The sequence below is a fragment of the Typopeltis vanoorti genome, chromosome 20 (assembly GCF_054136105.1).
Source record: "Typopeltis vanoorti isolate ZY-2024b chromosome 20, IOZ_Tvanoo_1.0, whole genome shotgun sequence".
Lineage (NCBI taxonomy): Eukaryota > Metazoa > Arthropoda > Arachnida > Uropygi > Thelyphonidae > Typopeltis > Typopeltis vanoorti.
Window position 1 is genome coordinate 84,296,498 of NC_143568.1, and position 21,194 is coordinate 84,317,691.

Genomic DNA, 21,194 nt, shown 5'->3' on the forward strand with positions numbered 1-21,194 from the left:
TGATGTTATAATAATGATAAGATGAAATTTATTATGCAGCAAGGAACATTATCAAGGTGCTTCTGTCTGATGAGATAGTATATTTATCCAAATATTCTAAAAATTCCCGATAATAAGTTCCTAATTTTCGTTGTTGATAATATATTTCCTGTAAAGAGAGAGGTCACTTGCACTGTTGGACGTTCTACTTTGTAATTAAGAAAGTTAACTGTCAGATTTTGAAGATGAATATATAATCCTTGTTCACGCAAATGTACTGCTCTATCCACAAAACGTTTATAATTTTCTATAGTTCTGTGCATATCTGAATCAAAAGGATCAAACTTTAAGGGCTTCTTCGGTCGGCGAAATATGCCATCTTTATGGCGAAGAACGCACTGGAACGTTGGCCATAAAACAGTGACGTTGAGGAACTTAACGAGTTTCGACAGCTCACCTGGAAGATCAGTTATCACATCCTCGTATCGAACAACATAAAGGGGTCCTTCAAATTGTAGCCAGTCCAAGATCATGTTAGCCCAAGCTCTACTCTGGACAGCGACATAATCAGCCCATGCTGCAATAAAAATAAATAAATAAATGAAAATAAAATAAATATGACTTATTTAAACTTTAATAATTAACGAAGTGACAGGAAAAAGCGAAATTTATAATACAATTCATTAATAATTAAATTCGAAGCTGTAGTTTCCTGGAATATCTAGCGCTGTTTTAAGAATAAAAATATTAGACATATTTCTTAATATATATCTTGTACGAGAAATAACCACTAGATTAACCCTACTCCCCAATGTTACTTAATTTACAAACTGATCTCATAACTTGCAGGTTTTAATTGAATGTAAAATTTATATCGGTCTTGTTTACTTCCTTTATGCTAAGGGGAATATTTATCTTCCGTTTTTTACCTACTGCATTTTAAATCTAATTTTTAATTTTTATCATAGTGTATTACATCGCATTTTTTTTTTTTGACATTTTGAATTTTTATTTGTATTATTGTGTTGACGACGCCATTTTTAACTTGTTTGTCGATAACTTCATGAAGTTGTAAATAATCTATGTATGCTTTTATACGCCATCTTAAGCCTTGCTTCTTCTCACCGATTTCTTGTTTTCTTGAAATAAACGTATTGTATTGCTCACAAAATAGGAAGTTTTACGGCGATCTGTTGCCGAATTATAAGAAATATAAAAGATATAAGAAGAAATGGTAAGAAATATTTTTTTAAAAAACTGACGTGCATCTTTATAGAAATTGTTTGTAAATGTAATCTTTAAAACTTACCTTTTATTGTTCCATTAAAATATTGATTGCCAATTAATTTCGCCATTACAACCGTAACTTATTATTGTTTATGGACTACTTAAATTCTCGTAGAAATCATAACACTGATATTTGTAAATCCACCTCATATTCCTGTATTGCTGTGGAAATGAGCTTATTTTAAATAGCATTTTTGCTTAGGATAAAGAAAGCTTTCTTTTCACTAGGAAAGTAAATACGAAAACATTTTTGACTGTTCTGTATAATTTCTGTACAATATATGAGTGAGAACATCTGATGTGTATTAAAGGAGTATTTTAAAACTGCAGAATCAAAAAAGAATAGAAACTGGAGAAACGAAATTCCTGCGAAGGACAGCAGGCTATACTCTGGGACAAAAGAAGAAGCACATCTGAAATGAATACGTAAAGACCTAAAAATAGACTTGGTATTGAACAAAGTATATGAATACTGAAAGAAGTGGATTGACCATATCGGAAGAATGGACAGTTCAAGACTACCCGAAAAAAAAAAAAAAAAATACTCCGATACCACCCAGTTGTAGGATATAGAAGTCAGCGACGATCAAGGAAAAGATGGAAGGAGACCGAAACAGGCAACTGGGCATAAATCCCTGAAAGGGCTTCGTATCCACATTTTCGGATAATGATCCTTACCATTTTCCTCTCCTTATTTCAAAAAAGGCGGGATCCTTTTAGCCTTAACTTTTTAGCAATCGGTAGCTAGTTCTCTTCTCCTCTAATCATCATGGAGGTAGAGTGTATTTCTAATGGTATACTCGATAACAAGAAATGTTACTAATCCTAATGATTGTTTATTCATATGTTATGATCGCGTTTGCGAGAGAGAGAGAGAGAGAGAGAGAGAGAAACAAACAAACCTTACTTTGCCTTGACAAACTCTGGAAGCGGCTGGATTAGCAAACTAAATATCGAGCACTACTGGGAAATCTTCCTTTAGGCTACTTTAGAATACATATTATTACAACACATGTTATTGTTGAATGCTAATGGAGGACAGAGATTGGAGAAATGAATCCTTGATGTTTATCTAAAGATGATAAAGGAAAAAAAAGGATACCCCTTGTCTGTGTTATTTCATCTATTTGGGATTAAGAGATACTGGGAATGAGTGCAGTTGAGGAGCAAATGAATAGGAAGACTAATTCGGAATTTCGTTTCTTTTATTCGAATATAAAATTAGTATAAACATACAAACATTATAAAGGAAAATGAACTGCAATTCAATAAATGGTATTGAAATATATTAAAACTTATAAAAACGTTAAATGATAACGATAAATGACAGAAAGGCTGATATTTCAAAAAACACATGCGTGGGCTCTAAAATACCCTGGAAGCCAATGTAGTATGGTTAAGTTGGCTTAATCTTCATAAACCTTTTCCTAAGAGAAAAGGTTTATGAAGATTAAGTCAACAAGCGCATATTCCCATTGTTTAAACTTAGGGCAATATTTTATTTTGTTTAATTGCGATTTCGTTGATATCACATTGTGATATCAGCGAAATGGCAATTTCTGTGACCTTATTTCTGTAACTTCCAGATTGTCTAAAATATGTAATTTGTTTTGAAGATTTATTTTTAATTTAATTTAAAACCAATAATAGTGAACTTGTCAGTTCTTGGTGTATGCTTATGTAATGTTTCTGTTTTTATTGCTTTTTCTTTTTATTAATTAATTAATTTTTTTTAAGTTTTTCTTCTTAGTCTTCAGGGAATGGAATGTTACGTTCTTTAAAGCGCTCTGATGATACAAATACCGGCGACTGAATTAGAAACTTCTCAGAAATCAATGGTTTCTGTATAGGCATGCGACTGTCATTACAGATCATCTTCAATTCCCTACGCATAGTTCGTGAGATATGGGTCGGGCCTTCATTAAATGCTTCAGTCAATTGCTGCACACAACACAGGAAGTTTTGTTTGTCCGTACAAGCTTCTCAGACGACGGCGATCTCATTCTTGACAGACTGTCTTAAGACCATAGTTACCCCTCTTAGACAAGCAATGTGGCATATTTTTTCACTGATTAAAAACCCGGGTGATATCTCACCTTTTGAGAATCCAGTCGACTCTGCTGTTTTCAAAATCGTGGCTCCAGCCAGACTGGCACCCACAGTAAGCCCTTTATCGAACTCCGAAAGATCCGTTGTTTTTCCAATTGTGATCAACACTGTTGACGATTACCGATAGGTCACATGCGTCACCATCAGCGTATGCCAAATACGTAAGTGTTTTGCATATGCTGCGTACATGACGTTTACGTAAATCTGCATAAATGTTTCTAATTCAGTGGCCGGTGTGTATAGGAACCGTAAGCATGGAAAATTGTATACGACGTTGTGATACTCAAATATATCGCTTTTATTTTATTTTATTTTTCTCCCTTCTTAGGTTGATTTTTGAGAAGATTTGAGCCTCATTAATTTTTGGCTAGCTATGCAAACAGCTTTGATAGGTTACAAGGTATGTTTATAAACTTTTGTAGGTGTACAGATATAAGTGTATTTTAATATTTTGAGCATTAAGACTTCTTTATTATCAGAGGAAGCAGCATGAGTTTTGCGGTCAATTAGTTGTCCTGGATATTGTACATGTAAGATCTTTAAATATTTAATTTCTTTGTTTAAGTTTGTAAAATATGCATAAAATTTATATGCGTTTATAAACTATGTTGTTAGAATTCAGGATTTCTTTATGCAATAAAGATGGTATGATTTTTCCATATATGATAATTGATAATATGATAATAATATGATAATTTCCATATATGATAATGATAATTCCATATATTTGTAAGTTTTTGTGGTAGATTTTAGTGTCGTTAAATCTGCTGCTTACAATAAAATTTTTATTGTAAAATTTCTATTAAGGTTGCTAATTTAGCCGCATAGAACAAATGCGGCTAAATAAAAAACTAGAAGCATATGAACGTTCTGTTCAGTTCAGAAAACACAAACGTTTCCTTCAGTCTTTGACCAGAGTTGCCAAAAAAAAAAAAAAAGAAATATAGTAAATATTGTCCAAGGCGGAACTTGAATAAGGCGGAAACGTGCTCACTGTGAACAAATTATATAGTCCAGACCAGAAGAATGGGCATTACAGTGTTATTTATTTGGTATAATGTGGAATCTGTCCAACGCGAAAACGGAAAGCAATATGTAAAGAATTTATTAAAAATTACTTATATAAAGCAGAAAGTGTTTTAAAAATACACCTATATTTATTAGATTTTGGCACTTGTGTTGCTTTTACTGTTTCGCTTGAGAATTAACGTTGGTGAGTTTCCAGCAAGTCCAAACATTTCAGGAACCCGAATTTCAACAAACCGATCAGTTCATTTATTGCATCATGGCTAAAACATATGTGGCGTTGTCGCTAAACGAAAATCTCAAAGTCATTGAAGCTAAAGAAAAGGATAAACTCTCGGTACGGGAAATAATGATGCGGTTTAAGTGTGGCAAAACGCAAGTATACAACACACTTAAACAAAAGGCTAAAATAATGAACGAGTGGCTGCAAGGAAACGGTCGAATGAAGAGGAAGGCAAAGGTAACTGGCAACGAGGTAGTGTGGAAGTAGTATTGCATTCGTGGTTCACGAATGCAAGATCAAAAAATATTCACATATCCGGTCCAAAGTGTAGCTCTCTCAGTAGCCAAATCTCTCGGGAATGATCAGTTTAAGGCGTCTCTACAGGATGGCTGGATAGTTTTAAGAAGAGGCACAATATTGTGTGGAACGAAGTGTCTGTGAGGAATCTAAAGATGTGGATGAAAGTGTAGTGAGTGAGTGGAAACCAAAACTGCTAGAATTGATTTCACCATATGAACCTAAAAACATTTACAATGCAGACGAAACAGGATTGTTTTTTGACATTAACAACAAAATCACTCGCGATTAAGGGGGGAGAAAAGTGTACTAGGGCAAAATGTCCAAAGAAAGACTTACAGTGTTATTGTGTGGGAATATGGTGGGAGAAATGGAAAAGCAGCAAAATCAAGATGTTTCAAGAACCTGAAAATTTACCAGGGATTTGGAGAAACTATAAAAAAGCTTGGATGACTGCAGCTACAATGGAAAAGTGGTTAAATATATTTAATTGAAAAATGAAGAAGGAAAATAGAAATGTCATCCTTTTTCTTGACAATGCTACCTGCCACCCAAAGGTAACACTTTCAAATGTGAAAATCGCCTAGTTCCCAGGAAATGCAAGAAGTGTATGGATATGGATGTTATTTACACATTCAAATCGCATTACAGACAATTTCTGATGCAATCTTTGATTTCGAATGTAGAAGGAGCCCATAGCTCTTACGCATTAGCAAGATCTGTATTGGTTCTGGATGCTCTGAATTGGATCTTGTTGGGAGTGAAGAAAATTAAAGCAGAAACAGTAAAAAAGTGTTTTGCTAAAGCTGGGTTTGGGGAAAGTGATGTGGCAGATAATTTGGAGGAGGCGAGTGAAAACATTGCTGCAATACCCAATCTTTGCTGAGGAAAAGAATTTTCCTGTGATACAGAGAACTTTGTTCGGAGTAATGACATCTAGCCACACATTATACACATTACAGCTTTGAATCTGCTCTACTAGCGGTAAGAAATACACAAAACGAAAATGTGGAGGATGAGGAGGAGGAGGAGGAAGAAGAAGGAGGAGGAGAAACAGCAGCCGGAGAACAGGGTATTTCAACGAAAATTCGTACACAAGAACAGGCCCTTCATTGCATCAGTGAAGTAATGCAGTTTGCAATTGATTCAAACTCTTCCAGTCTTCTTGAACTATTGTACATATACAGTTAAGGACTGAATTCAAAAAGACATGATCACAAAAAAGTGGAAACAAGTTTCTTTGTTGGATCTGTGGAAGAAATCTCAATGAGTTGTATATTGGAAACGTGTAATGTGCAGTGTCATAGAGCATTAATAGTTTAATAATGCGTTATTATTATTATTACTATTATTTTAATAACATAGGTCTACAAGCATCACCTACGTACAAGAGCCAGCGCCGCCGATTTTCACTCATAAACAGGTATGTACTATGTAATATGATTTTAATGGATTTTTTTTTTTTTTTTGCAATTTTGTATAATGCAGAAACTTGGCCAATGCGGAAAATATATTCGGTCCCTTGCGATTCCGCTTTGAAAAAGTTTTACTATATTATATAATAAATTGTTTATTATCTTTAATGTATTATAACATATTGATCCATTCGCAAAATCTTTAAACTGTCATTCAAGGAATATTCATGATAATTTAATATATTGGAAAACCAACATTAGGACAGCCTGAGTTCATCAGAGTCGAAATTTTATCATGCTAACGTCTTTCTGCATCATGATTTTTGTGCGAGTTAGGCATTATTTCTTTACTTCGGTTGCAGAAATATGTGTGGATTTAATTAGAGAGGAGTGGATAGAAATATGCCTACCACTTTCAGCAGTATATATGATACAAAATATATCCTACGAGTTTCTCATGTTTATGCTACTGAATTTCAAAAGGTGTTAATCGCATCAATGTTTATTTCTCTTTCTTTGATAAATCGACATTCAAATTTTTATTCATTTCGAGTACAGTATATAATACTATGAAAATCAGTATTTCGAAAAATAGTGGCCTCGTAGCCTCAGGTGTATATATCGGGTAATCACCTTAAGTTTCGGACTTTGGTCTGCCGTTTGTACATTCAAAAGTTATTTCAGTACTAGCAGGGCAGATTTTATTCAAATTTAATATCTGAAATTCTTAATTTCTAGAAAGCATGCCAGTTTTTCTTTCTATCATACCATCTGCAGGAACACAAAAGGACAAAATGTGTGGAAATTATATATTGCAATAAAATCGCTATGGGTGGATGGAACTTGATAAAATTTTGGATTTTATCAAATTCCCACGCTTCAGATACTGTAAACACACACACACACACACACACACACACACACACACACACACACACACACACACACACACACACACACACACACACACACACACACACACACACACACACACACACACACACACACACACACACACACACACACACACACACACACACACACACACACACACACACACACACACACACACACACACACACACACACACACACACACACACACACACACACACACACGCACGCACGCAGAATAATAATCATCGGTTACTAATATATATGCTCAAAGAGTGTCGGAGGATACTATGATTGTACTACATAATTAAGTTTACATTACTGCTAACTTCCTGTCAATAACTTTCTTTTTTAATAACAAATTAAGCTATTCGTCAAATCTCCAGTATTAACTATTAAGGCATTAACTATTAATCATTAATCTACATAGATTGTGGTCTTTCTCTGAGCCTTTTGCTTTTGGCATTGAGCAGTGCTGTGTCACTTTTTTATACTCTCCTATTTTTTTGATATTTATCATGCAACTTTCAACTTAGCCCCTCCTAAGAACGGCAAAATATGTTCCTCTCACTTTAGTTCTTTCTAAAATAACAGAGGATCCATCAACAGTCAACTTTTACGTTGCGTACAATCCTCTTAAAAAATAAGCGATCGAGTTGGAATCTACAGCAGTCCATCAAGAAATCTTTCTTATGCCAATTGTTTGTCTTTAGACAGATGACGCCGAAAAAGTTTGAAGAAACTCGGGTGTTTACTTTTGAATCTCAAAGGCATCTGATCGGATTTGGCACAATGGATTATTCAGTAAGCTCCATCTTATGAAAAGTCTTGTGACTTTTGCATCTTTGCCAGTTTTCCTTCTCCTCTACAATAGTTTTATGAAATTACGAAAGAACTCACTAAGGCTACGAGGCCAGCTCATTATATCTGTTAATTTCATGTGTTCTCTGGCTGGTTTATCAGTTGTGCGAAGGAAAAACCTTACCATTTACCATTTGAAAATCCTTTAAAAAGTTTCTCTAATCCTAGATAGGATTCTAATCCAAACCTTTCTAACTCCACCGTTGTGGAGGGTGGAAGCAGCATAAAGTAGAGGACTGCTTTGTAAGGTGAAATACGATGGGGACTTCTTGTGCCTCGGACCGATACGGTAACCGTGAAGACTTACAGAGAACCTTGAAAAGTGGCTGACTAAAGGGACTCTGGTGAAGATGTCAGGACTGCAATGACATCTGTTTCATGATTGGTGGGAGAATTCATATATCAACGGCAATGGGAAATAATTGGTAGGTGGAAGAATCTGAATACAGATCAACGGCTGGCAGTTCGAGCCAAGTTAGATCAGGGTCTTACCACATTACTATCCTGTAGTCGACCACAGAGAAAAGAAAATACCCTGCAAACTATACTTTGGAAGTTGGAACGCCTACCGCGTCCCAAGCTGTAGATAATTACAGGGAAGAAGACATTGAAACTATGAGTAAAACGAGCACTGCAAATGCATCTCATGATGATGTCAACTCAAATCCGAAAGGAAGGTTGGCATCTGATATTCCTCGTTTGTAAACAAGAAACAGAGTCTTGAAAATTGGAACTTGGAATGTGAGCACATTATATAAATTAGGAAGTTTTGACAATCTTATACAGGAAATGAAAATACTTAAAGTAGATGTGAATTAGTGGCATAACTCAGGAAAACTACATAAACAGTGTGAAGTCAGCGCCATCTGGTTGAGAAGAGTGTACGGGTTCATTATAGTAACAAGTTGTTCATGTGTTGGGAAATGTGTCGAGTAGGAAGCTTATCACACAGAGCTGGCAGAGTTTTTCTCAGAAAATTGTACAACCGAACATATACTCTACAGGGATGGAGCGCATTATTCATCGTACTCTCTCAAATAAGGTACCTTACCTCGTTCTAGGATAAAACAGAGGACGATTTTGCCATGCTACTTCTCATCACAAAATAAAAGTAAGTCTATACAGACCACGGACACTGATCACTTGAAAAAAAAAAGTTTTCATCACCCAACGAATACGAATTCAGGTAGAATCATATTAATGAAAGGATAAGAATATGAAAAATTAAAAGTATAAATCAATGGGCCCCTCAAGCAATGTTCCCTCTAATTCTTGTCAGCCCATGTCCGCATGACGAACATTTGGTGCGCCAGTTTCCAGTCTCAAACTCAATGTAATATTTCTCATATTAAAGTTGCCCTTTTTTTTTCAGTCTAGCTCTAACTTGTAAAATTGCTAGCACTGAATTAATTCGTTTAAATCCGCGTAGCTACAAATCACCGTTTGCACGAGTTCAAGCGAATGTACTGGCTAGACAGTAGACACTAAACAAATATTCCTCTGCAACATGTGACGTCAGCCGCAGTTCGCCCACACGCTGCAGGCTAAAAGTAACTAATTAGATTGTATTAAGCTGGAATGGATTAGAGTAATATTGGAGTGGACACATTGGAGAAATTACTAAATAAAATAAGTGATATGTATGATTGATCATATAATTCGTTTTATTAGTACGTTCACAAATTATTGACTATAAATTGGAAATTTGCAAGAAAACATTTTGGGCGCGCAGTTACTAGGCGTGTGCGCTTCCTTTTTGATCGGTGTGCGCGTGTGCACTCGCACAGCTTAGAGGGAACATTGGCCCAGGTATAGAGGTAACATTGCAATGACTGTAATTAACGACTTCAGTATGCTTTAACTGGATATTTGGTCTCCCTGATAACGGTCGACCAATGTCTGGCTGATTGCAATGTTCTACGTGTGCATTGTTAACCAGGTGCATTCTTATTATTTACGTGCCGTATACATGGCTACATTCGGCAAGGATGCATCATGTGGAAAGTTTTTCTAGATGCCAAGAAATTATCTTCTTGGTTAATCCTTTATTCAAGTGTAAGCAAACAAAGTTTGCATGAAGAATCTTCATGACTGGGCTACTTGTATATAGAGGCTGATGACTTCACATCAATTGTCTTAGTACGCGCAAACTTTATTTGCTTGCACTTGGATAAAAGATTAAACCAAGAATATAATTTCTTTGGCATCTTTAATTCAAAGGATGCCATAGGACGCACATCATGGAAGAGTTACTAGGAATATAATTGTAATAGTACCTACATGACGAAACAAATTGTGCATTGACCATTACAATTTAGTGTAGTGAATAGTTTATAATAACATTAAAACAATTAGTTTTTAATCATAATAATTAGTCATGAAGATTAATTAGTTCATATATAAAGCAATTAAAATATTCAAATGCAAAAGTTAAAAATAATTATCAAAATTAATCCTACGATAATGAAACCTAATTATTGTACATATATCTTTATTAAGATCGTATCTGTTAATTTGTATTTAAAATTTCCCAGTTATTATTAATTAACACAGGGAAACATGATCGTTTGTTAATTAATGGGCATACTACAGTAATGATAAATAACCCACACGAAATGAATAATTGCACCGGTTAGGAATATTGGCAAGAATGTTGAGTTATTAGCAAATAGCAGTAAGGTGGGACCCTATTTTATATAAGATGCCAGGTATTATCAAGAAAACGTTTACTCGACATTAGAGATTCTCTGATTGATCGTATTATATATTTGACAGACAGACAGTTTGAAAGACAGTGTGAAACATCTAGAAATATCTAGAGCAGATCTGGTTCCCTGGATTCTGTGGGGATGAAGTAGTGGAGAGGATCAAGAGGCAAGTGACCACGATTGTGACAGGTCTATGGAAAACTCCTAGAGTAGACTGGGAGCTTCAAAACTAGCTCATAAGCGAATAAGACGGAGAATGGTGGAAGCATATTAGTTATTAAAGGGGGTTTTATAGGATTGGCATCGAATTGGCCGCAGGAAGGGAGAGAACAAGAGGTTACCCATTGAAATTGTATAAGAGTACGGTTTGCAAGGATATTGGGGCTAGATTTTTTGATTGGGTGAATGGTGAATGGTTACCAGCAGTAGTTGTACTTCATAGATGAATAAGTTCAAGGAGAGGTGTTGTATAAACAGTGGTTAGATGGGTGTACCACGATTAGTCTTTGACTCCAGGGAGATGCCCGAGAAATAATAATAATAAATGTATCGTTATCTCATTGCAAGCGATGGCTAGGAAAATAAAAGATTTGAGCTATGTTGAGTTTTTTATGCCTGCTTGGCATATGATGAGGAGGAGTTTCATCATCCTATGCGACAACTCTCTCAAAATCACGTGTCGCAAAGTGGACGCATGGTGAGAAATGCAGTAATTTTTTTTTTTTTTTTAAATGACAAAACCTAATCTTAAATTAATCTACCTTGCTGTATTTTTCATCGTGTGTCCATTTTATGACACTTGTGATTTGTTTGCCAGGAACGTATATTATAATCGCTGTTTATTATAGTTCAATAAGTGAAGTATGAAAAACACTATACAGCAATTCCTCGATTAATGCGTCTAATGCGTTCTTTAAAACAGGCGCGTTAATCGAAAACGCACTAATCAAATATAATAACCTATGGGAAAATGTATAAATCGTTCCTCAGATTTCTTTTTTTAGCCTTAATTTTTTTTTATAAAAGAATTAGAGTATGTCTCAGGGCCTAGTTAAAGGAAAACCATGAAGCTGAAAGACGATAAAACATATTCAGAATATAAATTTATTATTCTGCTTCTTAAAAAAGAATTGAGCTAACGTAGTTTGGCGGGCATTCTCTTTTTTTTTTTCATACAACTGACGATATGGCCCTATTGCCACTTCTGCAAATTTTACTGGTTCTCTCTTCACCAGGGTCAACTTCCAAGCATTTCTGCTTAAAAACTTCGATTGTACGAAAACTATTTTCAAATTGTTTCTGTGAAACCTCTTTGGGCTTGTCAGTGATTAAATTTTCATATTCTTCAGGATCTTCCCGCTGTGCATCTAAATTTAGTAGGTCGGAATCACCCAATTTTCAGAATGAGATTCAATTAATTAGATTAATTTGAAAAGCCTCTAAAATCATTTCCACAATGTGCTTCCAAACGGCTTGCGTATTGCTATAACCAGGCTGAGATTTCTCTGATTTGGCTAAAAAAGTCTTGGAAGGCATTCGCTTCCAAAAAGAGGCCGGTTTCTCATCGACATTAAATATTTGTTGATCACAATAGTCCCCTTCTTACACAATTTTCTTCAAAATTTCTGGATATCTCCTTATCTGCACTTTCAGCTTCGCATGTGATTAGAACATTGTGTAGACTAGTTCTCTTTTTGAAACGCTCAAATCACCCAGCACTAACGTGGAATTCTTTTTCTTTTCCATCATTGATAGCACTTTCTTTCCAGGTTACAAAGAGACTTTTGATTTAATAAAGCCAGTGTTTAGCGGGATCCGTTTTTGGTTACAATCTTCGATCCATGTAAAAAGAAGTCTCTCTAATTCAATCATTATAATACTTTGATTTCGAGTGCATGCATGATGAACTTGAAGCAGGCTTACCTTTCTCTTTGTATTCAACAGTTGATTCACCCATTTTTGTTTTCTTGTCTTATCTCTGCTCTGGACTCGCCTTGTTCATTTTTCTTTATTATTTCAAGTTTTTCTTCCAATCAGATTACTTTTCGAATCATTTTCACACTTCTCTTTTATGATCACTAATTCTTTTTCTCATGATTAAACGTTAGGAAAATAATTTAAAATAAAAAAGTAAGGAAAACAATTGCATGAGATAAGATCAGCAAAATGCTATGTAAAGCAGACGACATAAATTTTGTCAGTAAATTTGGAACATAGTGTATATGGAAATAGTGTAGTATGCCATTAAAAAATAATTTTGTAAAATGTTTCAAATCGGTAACTAAATGATATCATATTTTATTGCCACGGTTGGTCTTTATGTTCGAATATTGTATATTCATACTGTGTTTGTACTTTCTGCATATGAGAAGTACTATTATATGCTATTACATTACATACAGCTATTACTACAATTAGCCCAGTTTTACCGCAGAACACACTCTCTCTCTCTCTCTCTCTCGCCTTGTATACATTTCCTCAACTGGTTTAGCTACACTCTGCTCTAAGACGTCTACATCTTGATGAGGAAGAAAGCTTGAAACTTGTGTTCATCAGAAAAAGATTAAAATAAGCTGATATGCTAATTTCGTTTTTATTAACTCTTTCACTGTACTCTAAAAGATATTTTTCAGAATTATATCAAGAGGAAAAGAAATTTTGTCTGTTTCCTGGCGGATCAACCACTTTCTTTATTGCCATTTTCTCCTAATATTAATCGATAGAGTCGCTATTATAGAAGAGCTCGAGAGAAGATCGATAGCGTGAGCACGTACTATCTCGGCATCCAATCCATTATTTCATTATTTTATAGTCCTCCGAGAAATCGATAACATTTTCCTTTATAATAAAACGCCGCCTTAGAAATACTTTTCATCTTTGAATTTACTCGTAAAAAATACAGCTTTTATTTTTATTGTTAATGGCACGGTACTCCCATTACCTTTGCTTTCATTCTAAACGTTCACGTGCATTGCTGCATATGAACGTTTAGAATCGTGACTGCTTATTGGTATCATGATGCGGTTAAGTATTTTTTTTAATAAACTGATATTTGCATAACAAATCAAAGCAAATAATCTTCTGTCCTTTCTCACTTTTTATAAACTAAATTAAAAGTGCTATATCCGAAAATCGAGAGAGAGAGAGATTTCGTATTCCAAACATGTTTATTAATTTTCCCTATTTCACTGTAATAATGATTTTTGGCAGAGTCTCTGTTGAAGTTGTTTTTATTCATTATCATTATTTTTTATAATTCCTATTCACCGAGGGTTGTAAACAATGTGGTGTAATAATACCGTGGGTGCGCTAAGGTCTTTTATTTTATTTTTCATATTTTTAGCATAATCAAGAAACCCTGGTCTAGAAATCAAATGTGGAAAACTTTTACAAGCTTCAGACCTGTAATAAGCTTGCGGTAGAAACATCCATGACAATGGCGGTATTCGAACCCGCAGTCCCTTGGTTAGAGAGGGGGGTATGCTGAGGACTCGGCCAACAAGCACTTTATTTGATAAATTGCATCTCCAGCTGATCCCAGTATGTGTGTGTTTCTTCTGAAGATGCATCCTGATCAATGTCTCTCTCTCTCTTCATTTTTGTACTAGAATATACACTGGTGGAAAGACGAACACCATTTCTGAAGATTACAACCGCAAATTCAGACGAATCAGTTTGTGGCAATTTGCATAACTGACGATTTCGAGTAGAAAGCGGGCACACATTCTAATTTTGAAATCGCGAGCAAAGGGGTCACGTGGTAGCACTCAACAGGGAAAAAAGGCAAAAGGCTGCGCCAAGCAAACTGTGTTTGAAGGAATCTATTTTCATGAAGGAATAAAGTTGCAAACTTGGATGTCTTGTTATGTCTCAAAAACATCATCTAAATGATTTCACGTGGGAAAGAATTATTGGAAAGCTTGAAGAAGGCCGCAGAATTTCTGATATTGCCAGAGAGTTTGGAATCTCATATAACGTTGTATCCAGGCTCTGGGCAGTGTTTCAAACCAATGGGATGTACTCCAGGCATTTGCTGAGAGGTCGCCCTCGCTCTACCACGGAGCATGAATACAGATGTTTGGTTATGACAGCAAAACGTAATCGACGCCCCATGGCAGGTCAAGTTGTAAGTCAGCTCCATTCAAGCACAAGTACGCGGATATCTCGACAAACTGTGGATCGACGTCTGCAACAAGTAGGCCATATACCCGAAGATTTGTTGTTTGCATCCATTTATCCACAGCTCATCGTAGAGCATGTTTTCAGTGGTGTTGTATCCATAAAAATTGGACGAGACACCAATGGGCTAACGTACTCTTCACAGATGAGAGTCGTTTTAGTTTTTCCTCCGATTCTAGACGACACTTGATCTTGTGTGAAAGTGATACTGCTTACCATCGTAAGATGGTTCTTTAAAGGGATAGAAATGGAAGTGCTTTTCTTGGGTCATGGTTTATGGAGGCATTATGCTTAAACAGACACAACGAGTTACAAGTGCTGTAAAATAGGACTATGACTGGTGAAGGATATTGTAAAGAATTCTTCAACGTCATGTTCGATTGTTCCGTGGTGCTGTAGACGAAGAATTCATTTTTATGGATGAAAATGCCACACCACATCGTACACAAGCAGTGGCGACACTTTTGGAGACCGATTATATTAATTAAATCGAGGAGCTAGCACGCTCCCCAGATCTCAACTTCGTGGAATACGTTTGGGATGCATTGCTAGTCGAAATTCCACTCCAGAAAACAAGCAAGGCATTATCCTTGTTCTGAAGGAGTTGGCCAGTTTGTCTCAAGAACTTTTGAATCACTTGGTGTTAAGCATGGTACGATGTTGTGAGAGCTGCATCGCAGTTCGGGGTGGACATATTCGATACTTAAATGTCTCTCCGCATAGTTTTCTGTACATCAGTTCCTTACCTACGTCTTAGGAAATTTGTAACTTTTGCCAAGAACGTGCTGCAATTTAACTTGTACGAAATTTATAACGCATTTTGTGTAATATAATTTATTAGTATGCTCGCAAATAAATTTATGTCCACATTTGGCTGTAGTCATGAAAACGTTTTGATGTACTGGTAAAAAATTAGCTCAGCCTTAGCTTTTGGACACCAGTGTGGATAAAAATAATCGTATAACTTGTAATTTGATTGAAAGTTAAATTGAAGGCTACACTGGGCTTTTTTCTTTACTGCAGACGGCAATTTTTTTTTATCGTGCACAAGAAACAACCACACTAGTTGTCTGAGCAGATAACGTTTTCGCTGTACTAACAATTTCTGAATTCTCGTAGCATGTTTGAGAAATTATTTTAGGTGGCAGATGATTTTAATCGCTCAATATGGGACCACCACCCTTCTTATCAGAAATGTCAACTAGCTTGAGCAGAGTTTCTGGTACTAATGTACAATAAGTTTACACACGTATGCAGTTGTCAACCAACTGGTTATGTGGATACAAACGTTTACTCTTCTGGTATTGTGTAATCCTTCGAAATGCATGTGAGCAATTGTTTGGTTTGGCTGTGATTATGCGCAACTAAGGCTATGATGACTAATGTATTACTCGTATGTGTGTCAACTGCGTGTGTTCTTGGCCGGTTGGCTTGTTTTGGGGAATGAAAAATCCGAATTTCGAGAGAGAGAAATCCAGCGTCCCCCCCGTATGAGACCAGACAACTCATCTCAGTGTAAAGCCTTTATAAACGGACTTCACATCCTAGCCTTCGAGTCTAGATTTTTCCAAACAAAGATTCGGCACAACAGCTTGAACTGAGGAGGCTCTCAAAACAGATAATACAGCGCAAGAAATGACTGAAAACATTAATAAATTGGTATGTTTTAAAGGTTTTATGTTTATAATATGAAAATATTTAAGCTTTTGTGTAAAATGTTTGCTTAATCATTTTTATTCCATGGTGTCTCATGCCTAAATTATAGCAGTTATATTTTTTGATACTTTGCCAACTCCGGATCTCAAACTGATACTACTGCGGTACTGTAGGTACCTTTCATGTGGGTGTTGCCTTCTACAAATGGCTCTTCTATAATATCCGAAAACTGTTTTTCTAATACCTAATTTTCCTCAGACTCCTTCATCGAAGACAACGGAAAATCTCTTACTAATAATTCAACCAGTTCCTCTCTTGAATTCTACTCTGAGAAAAATTTTGAGAAACTACCGAACGAGTTAGACATGAAAATGCTTTCTGGAGCCGATGATATTGTTCCGATGGAAATTCGAAAATTTTTCCATATTCATCTAACCTTTACAAAAAGGAGAAAAAAATTGAAATTATCCAACCAAATAGAAGATTTTCACCTAATTAGCGATCGCCATTTCTGATTCCATAATACTCATTGCAGCTCCGATAATGCTCACATTTGCATAAAATTTGCATAAATATAAATAAACTTGCGATCAACATTTGGACACGCGGTAAAGAAGACCAGAAAAACTTGGTGGTTGCTCTCGACATCACCCACACACTTACTGTTATGGCTAGATCCCGTTTATGGCAGCGGTAACGAATTATTCGAGTTTGGCCTAAACTGTAAATAATGTTACTTTTGTGGATAGAATATTTAGGTCTGAGAACGAGGAACTCATGATTATAGGAATAACATATATAATTAGATTATAAGTAGGCTGTGTGCACATCACTGTAGTTTGTTAACTTATTAGATCATTAGTTATGAATGGGGAATGAATCCATAAAATCTTTATTATAATTAAAAGTTTATTATTATTATTATTATTGGATTGTGATTTTAGGATTTATATTATTATTAAATGCGGGAAAAATTAAATTGCATATTAACATGTTGCGGGTACCGAATCTTGGCATAGCGATAATTCCTTTGAATCAGAAGTACACGAGGGATATAGTTACAAAGAGAATTTAAGTACGGAAAAGAAGAGGGGGGATGAAATATTCCTAACAAAGATATTACTGAAAGAACGTTGACACTCTGAATTCTTGGAAGTTTGAAAACAGTTTGCTTTTTATTTATTTATCATTTTTTAATGAACAAGCATACTTCACGACTGAGTGTATTATCGAAATGGAGAAAGTAGCGATGCTGCGGACTGCTTATTTATTAACAATGTGTTGGGTTACATGATGCCAAAGCAGCTATGACTGTGAGACGAATAAGTTATGTCTGTAAGTTGCACTTCTTCTCAAGCCAGTTTTCATGTTATGTTGGAAGATTCCAGACGAAAACCCTGACATCCCCCTGATGAGACTGTCTAACTCACCTTTAGTTGAAAAGCTTTATAGAGAATATTTTTGAGTGCAACTACTATTAACAGAAAAAAATTGTACTAGTTTTTTTTTAAAGTTACTTGGTGATAGTTATCCGAAGCAATATACATGAACCTGTAACCACTGCAGGATCCTAGAACAGTTTTTTTCTGTAATTAATATGCATTAAGAAAAATTGGAAACACTCAGGGATATCATACATAAGTTAATACTTTTGCCCTGAGAAGTAAATATAGGAAATGGAAATTGTTGATTTTTTTTTTTTTTTTTATATATATATCATCCTTCGTAGTGAGAAATGATTATTTTCAATGAGTAGTTGATACTGTGAATAGTCACCTCTGTTCAGAAGTTTCCAATTGCTATCCAACTAATAAAGAAGGTTTATCGTCTACAAAGTTTCGGTGTCCAGGAAATGTGTTATAAAAAATAATTTCACCCTTCCTTATTAGGATAACGCTAAGACAGCTTTGTACTATGGATAGAGTACAGCTATAGTCTGACTGATAGCTTAAACGTCTTTAAAAAAAAAAAAAGAATAAATAAATAAAATAAAATAAAGGATTGTTGTTGAGTTTCAGTTAATATGCTGTCTAGCTTACTATAACTACAATAATATCGCGCTATCTCTGTAGTGCAGTTATTTTGTTGTAATGTTACCTCGTTATCTCGAAGTGTTTCGACACTGTATGCTGAGAACATAGTTCATCGATGGCGAAATATGTCTATGAAACACTGAATAATAATAATAATAATAATAATAATAATAATAATATAGAATCGCGGAAGACATTTCACAGAGACTAACTAGTTTCGTAAATGTTTAAAAGATAACCAAGGAATCACTTAGTGCGATGAGTATAGCAATATCTTATTAAGGAAGTGATACATTTGAATAAATCTATTTACTTTTTATGATGAGGTAACAAGAGAAAGCCAATGATATGACATATCCAGATGTCAATGAAACTTTTGATGTTCCTCGTTTGTTGGCTACTCGCGCCAATTTAGTATTGGTGACTATCAATATGGTAGGCAATTGATCGATTAGTAGATAACAAGAAATAATATATATAGAGGATCCCAGTAAAGTGGAGTATATCCAAGTATTCAGTTTTTAAATGTGTCTTTTCGAAATAAATATATAAAAAATAAGTTTCTTTGCGACAACAGACAGACGTGACTTGGCGTAGTACTTGTCAACAGTTCTTCCTCTTTTAAATAAAGATGCACGTCGCTACTGGCAAACGCTCTGCGTTTAGGACCAGCGTACCTAACACATATTCTGTTGAACTAAGGGAGGATTGAGGAGGGGGGGTGACAGAAACGAACCAACGATGTTTTATTGCTAACAAAGAGTTAGTTATTTATTATAAAGGTTTAAATATAAACAGTAAACTTTTTTTATGTTGTTAATGATGTAAAGTTGGATAGAATAGCAAATTGCTTGGATGACTTTACCTTGTTCATTGCCAGCTTTCTTTTCCCTCTGATCATTGTATCTGATTTTTTCCAGAGCTACGGCAAATTCGTAACACAGCTCCGCAGTTATCCTATCATATTCTCTCAACCATACGGCTGGTGGGGGGTAGCTATATGCTATCATACTAGAGAGATGATTATTAGCAAGGTGGTTTCCCCGTTTCTTCCTTGCCGTAGTATTTTTTATGACTGTAGCCATGTGTGTTCACGGAACCGGTTTGCCTGTTTTGAGGGATGAAAAACCCGAGTTACCGGAAAAAAATCCCCATACATTATGAGACCGGTTAACTCACCTTTTAGTCAAATGAGACCACATAAAGGTTCTTCACGTCACTGACGGGAATCGAACCCAGGTCTTTCCGACCAAAGGGATTCGCCTATACTGAATGAGCTACGAAGGCTAGCTCCACAGCTAGAAACTCGATAAGTTTTTTCCTTGTTTTCTGACTAGAACATACTTGTACACACTGTCGTTAGCATTATTATTATTATTTTTATTTATTTATTAATTTTTTTTATTTTTTTTATTTTTTAAAGCCGACTTTGTATGTATACAAGATTCAGAACGTGAAAAAAATCCTAGTGCGTACTTCATAAACAATATAGGAATCGTAAAAACAATGTCTGCCATATTCATGCCTCATTTCTTGGCTTTCGTTTTTCTTTTATGATGGCCATGGTTTGTTCCTTGATTTTGTGTTACGATGTCCCCCCCCCATCCGTCCTCAGAGTTTATCAAAGTTTATTCTGCTTAATTATTACTGGATGTTTTATTCTCACAGTTATTATCGGAACTGGAGACAAGAAATAATTACTCCATCTTCACCAGTTAATTCGTTTTTTCCCTCAGCATATTGTTTACGAATCTTCAACACACTATTTCTGACATCGGTCTTTTACGAGATGTGTTTTGAGAAGTAGATTGCTCCTCCTCTCCTGGCTTCAGAACTGTTGAATCAGTTTTGTTCGGCATTTGGAACACTACGCTATGGGACAGAGGTACATGCTCAAAAGGAATATATATACAGTATATATATATATATATTTTTTTTTTGACTGTAGAGGTGTATGCTCACGGGGCCGGTTTGCCTGCTTGCGGGATGAAAAACGCTAGATAAACTGGCGGAAAAAACCCTACTGTCCGTGCCCAAGACCGGCTAACTTGATTATGTCTGAGTAAGATCCTCAAATTCCTCACGTCTACGACGGGAATCGAACCTGAGACACTCCTTCCCCAGGCATATGGTTGCGAAGTGCAGAGCCACTAGGCTAACCGCGCGGATATATATATATATATGTGTGTGTGTGTAGAAAGTTTTTTACCTTGGGTATAATATATGTTAAAGATACCAAGTTATTTTAAATATAAATCTTTTTTTTTTTTTTTTAAACTCCATTTCCCAAGTAAGCAAACAGACAAGTCAGTCAAGTTTGTGCATTAACGGTAAATATTAAGAATTGTGATCAGAGCTTATCTACCTTTACCACGAGTTGCCTTGGTCTTGCGCTACGTGCAGGGTCAGCTAGACTTGCAACACTTGCAGGCGCAAACTTGATTGACTTGTCTGTTTGCTTACTTGGGAAATGGAGTTTAAAAAAAAAAAACAGGTTTATATTTAAAATAACTTGGTATCTTTAACAT

General features: G+C 35.5%; 1 protein-coding gene across 1 annotated transcript in view; it reads right to left on the reverse strand.

Moving 5' to 3' along the window:
- LOC150095618 (WSCD family member CG9164-like) overlaps window positions 1–21,194 on the reverse strand; it is a 46,276-nt gene continuing 25,082 nt past the window's right edge. The window contains exon 3 of the mRNA XM_090410327.1: window positions 1–556. Coding sequence (XP_090266453.1) covers window positions 84–556 — 473 coding nt within the window. The 3' untranslated portion in view covers window positions 1–83. The remainder of the gene's footprint in view (window positions 557–21,194) is intronic.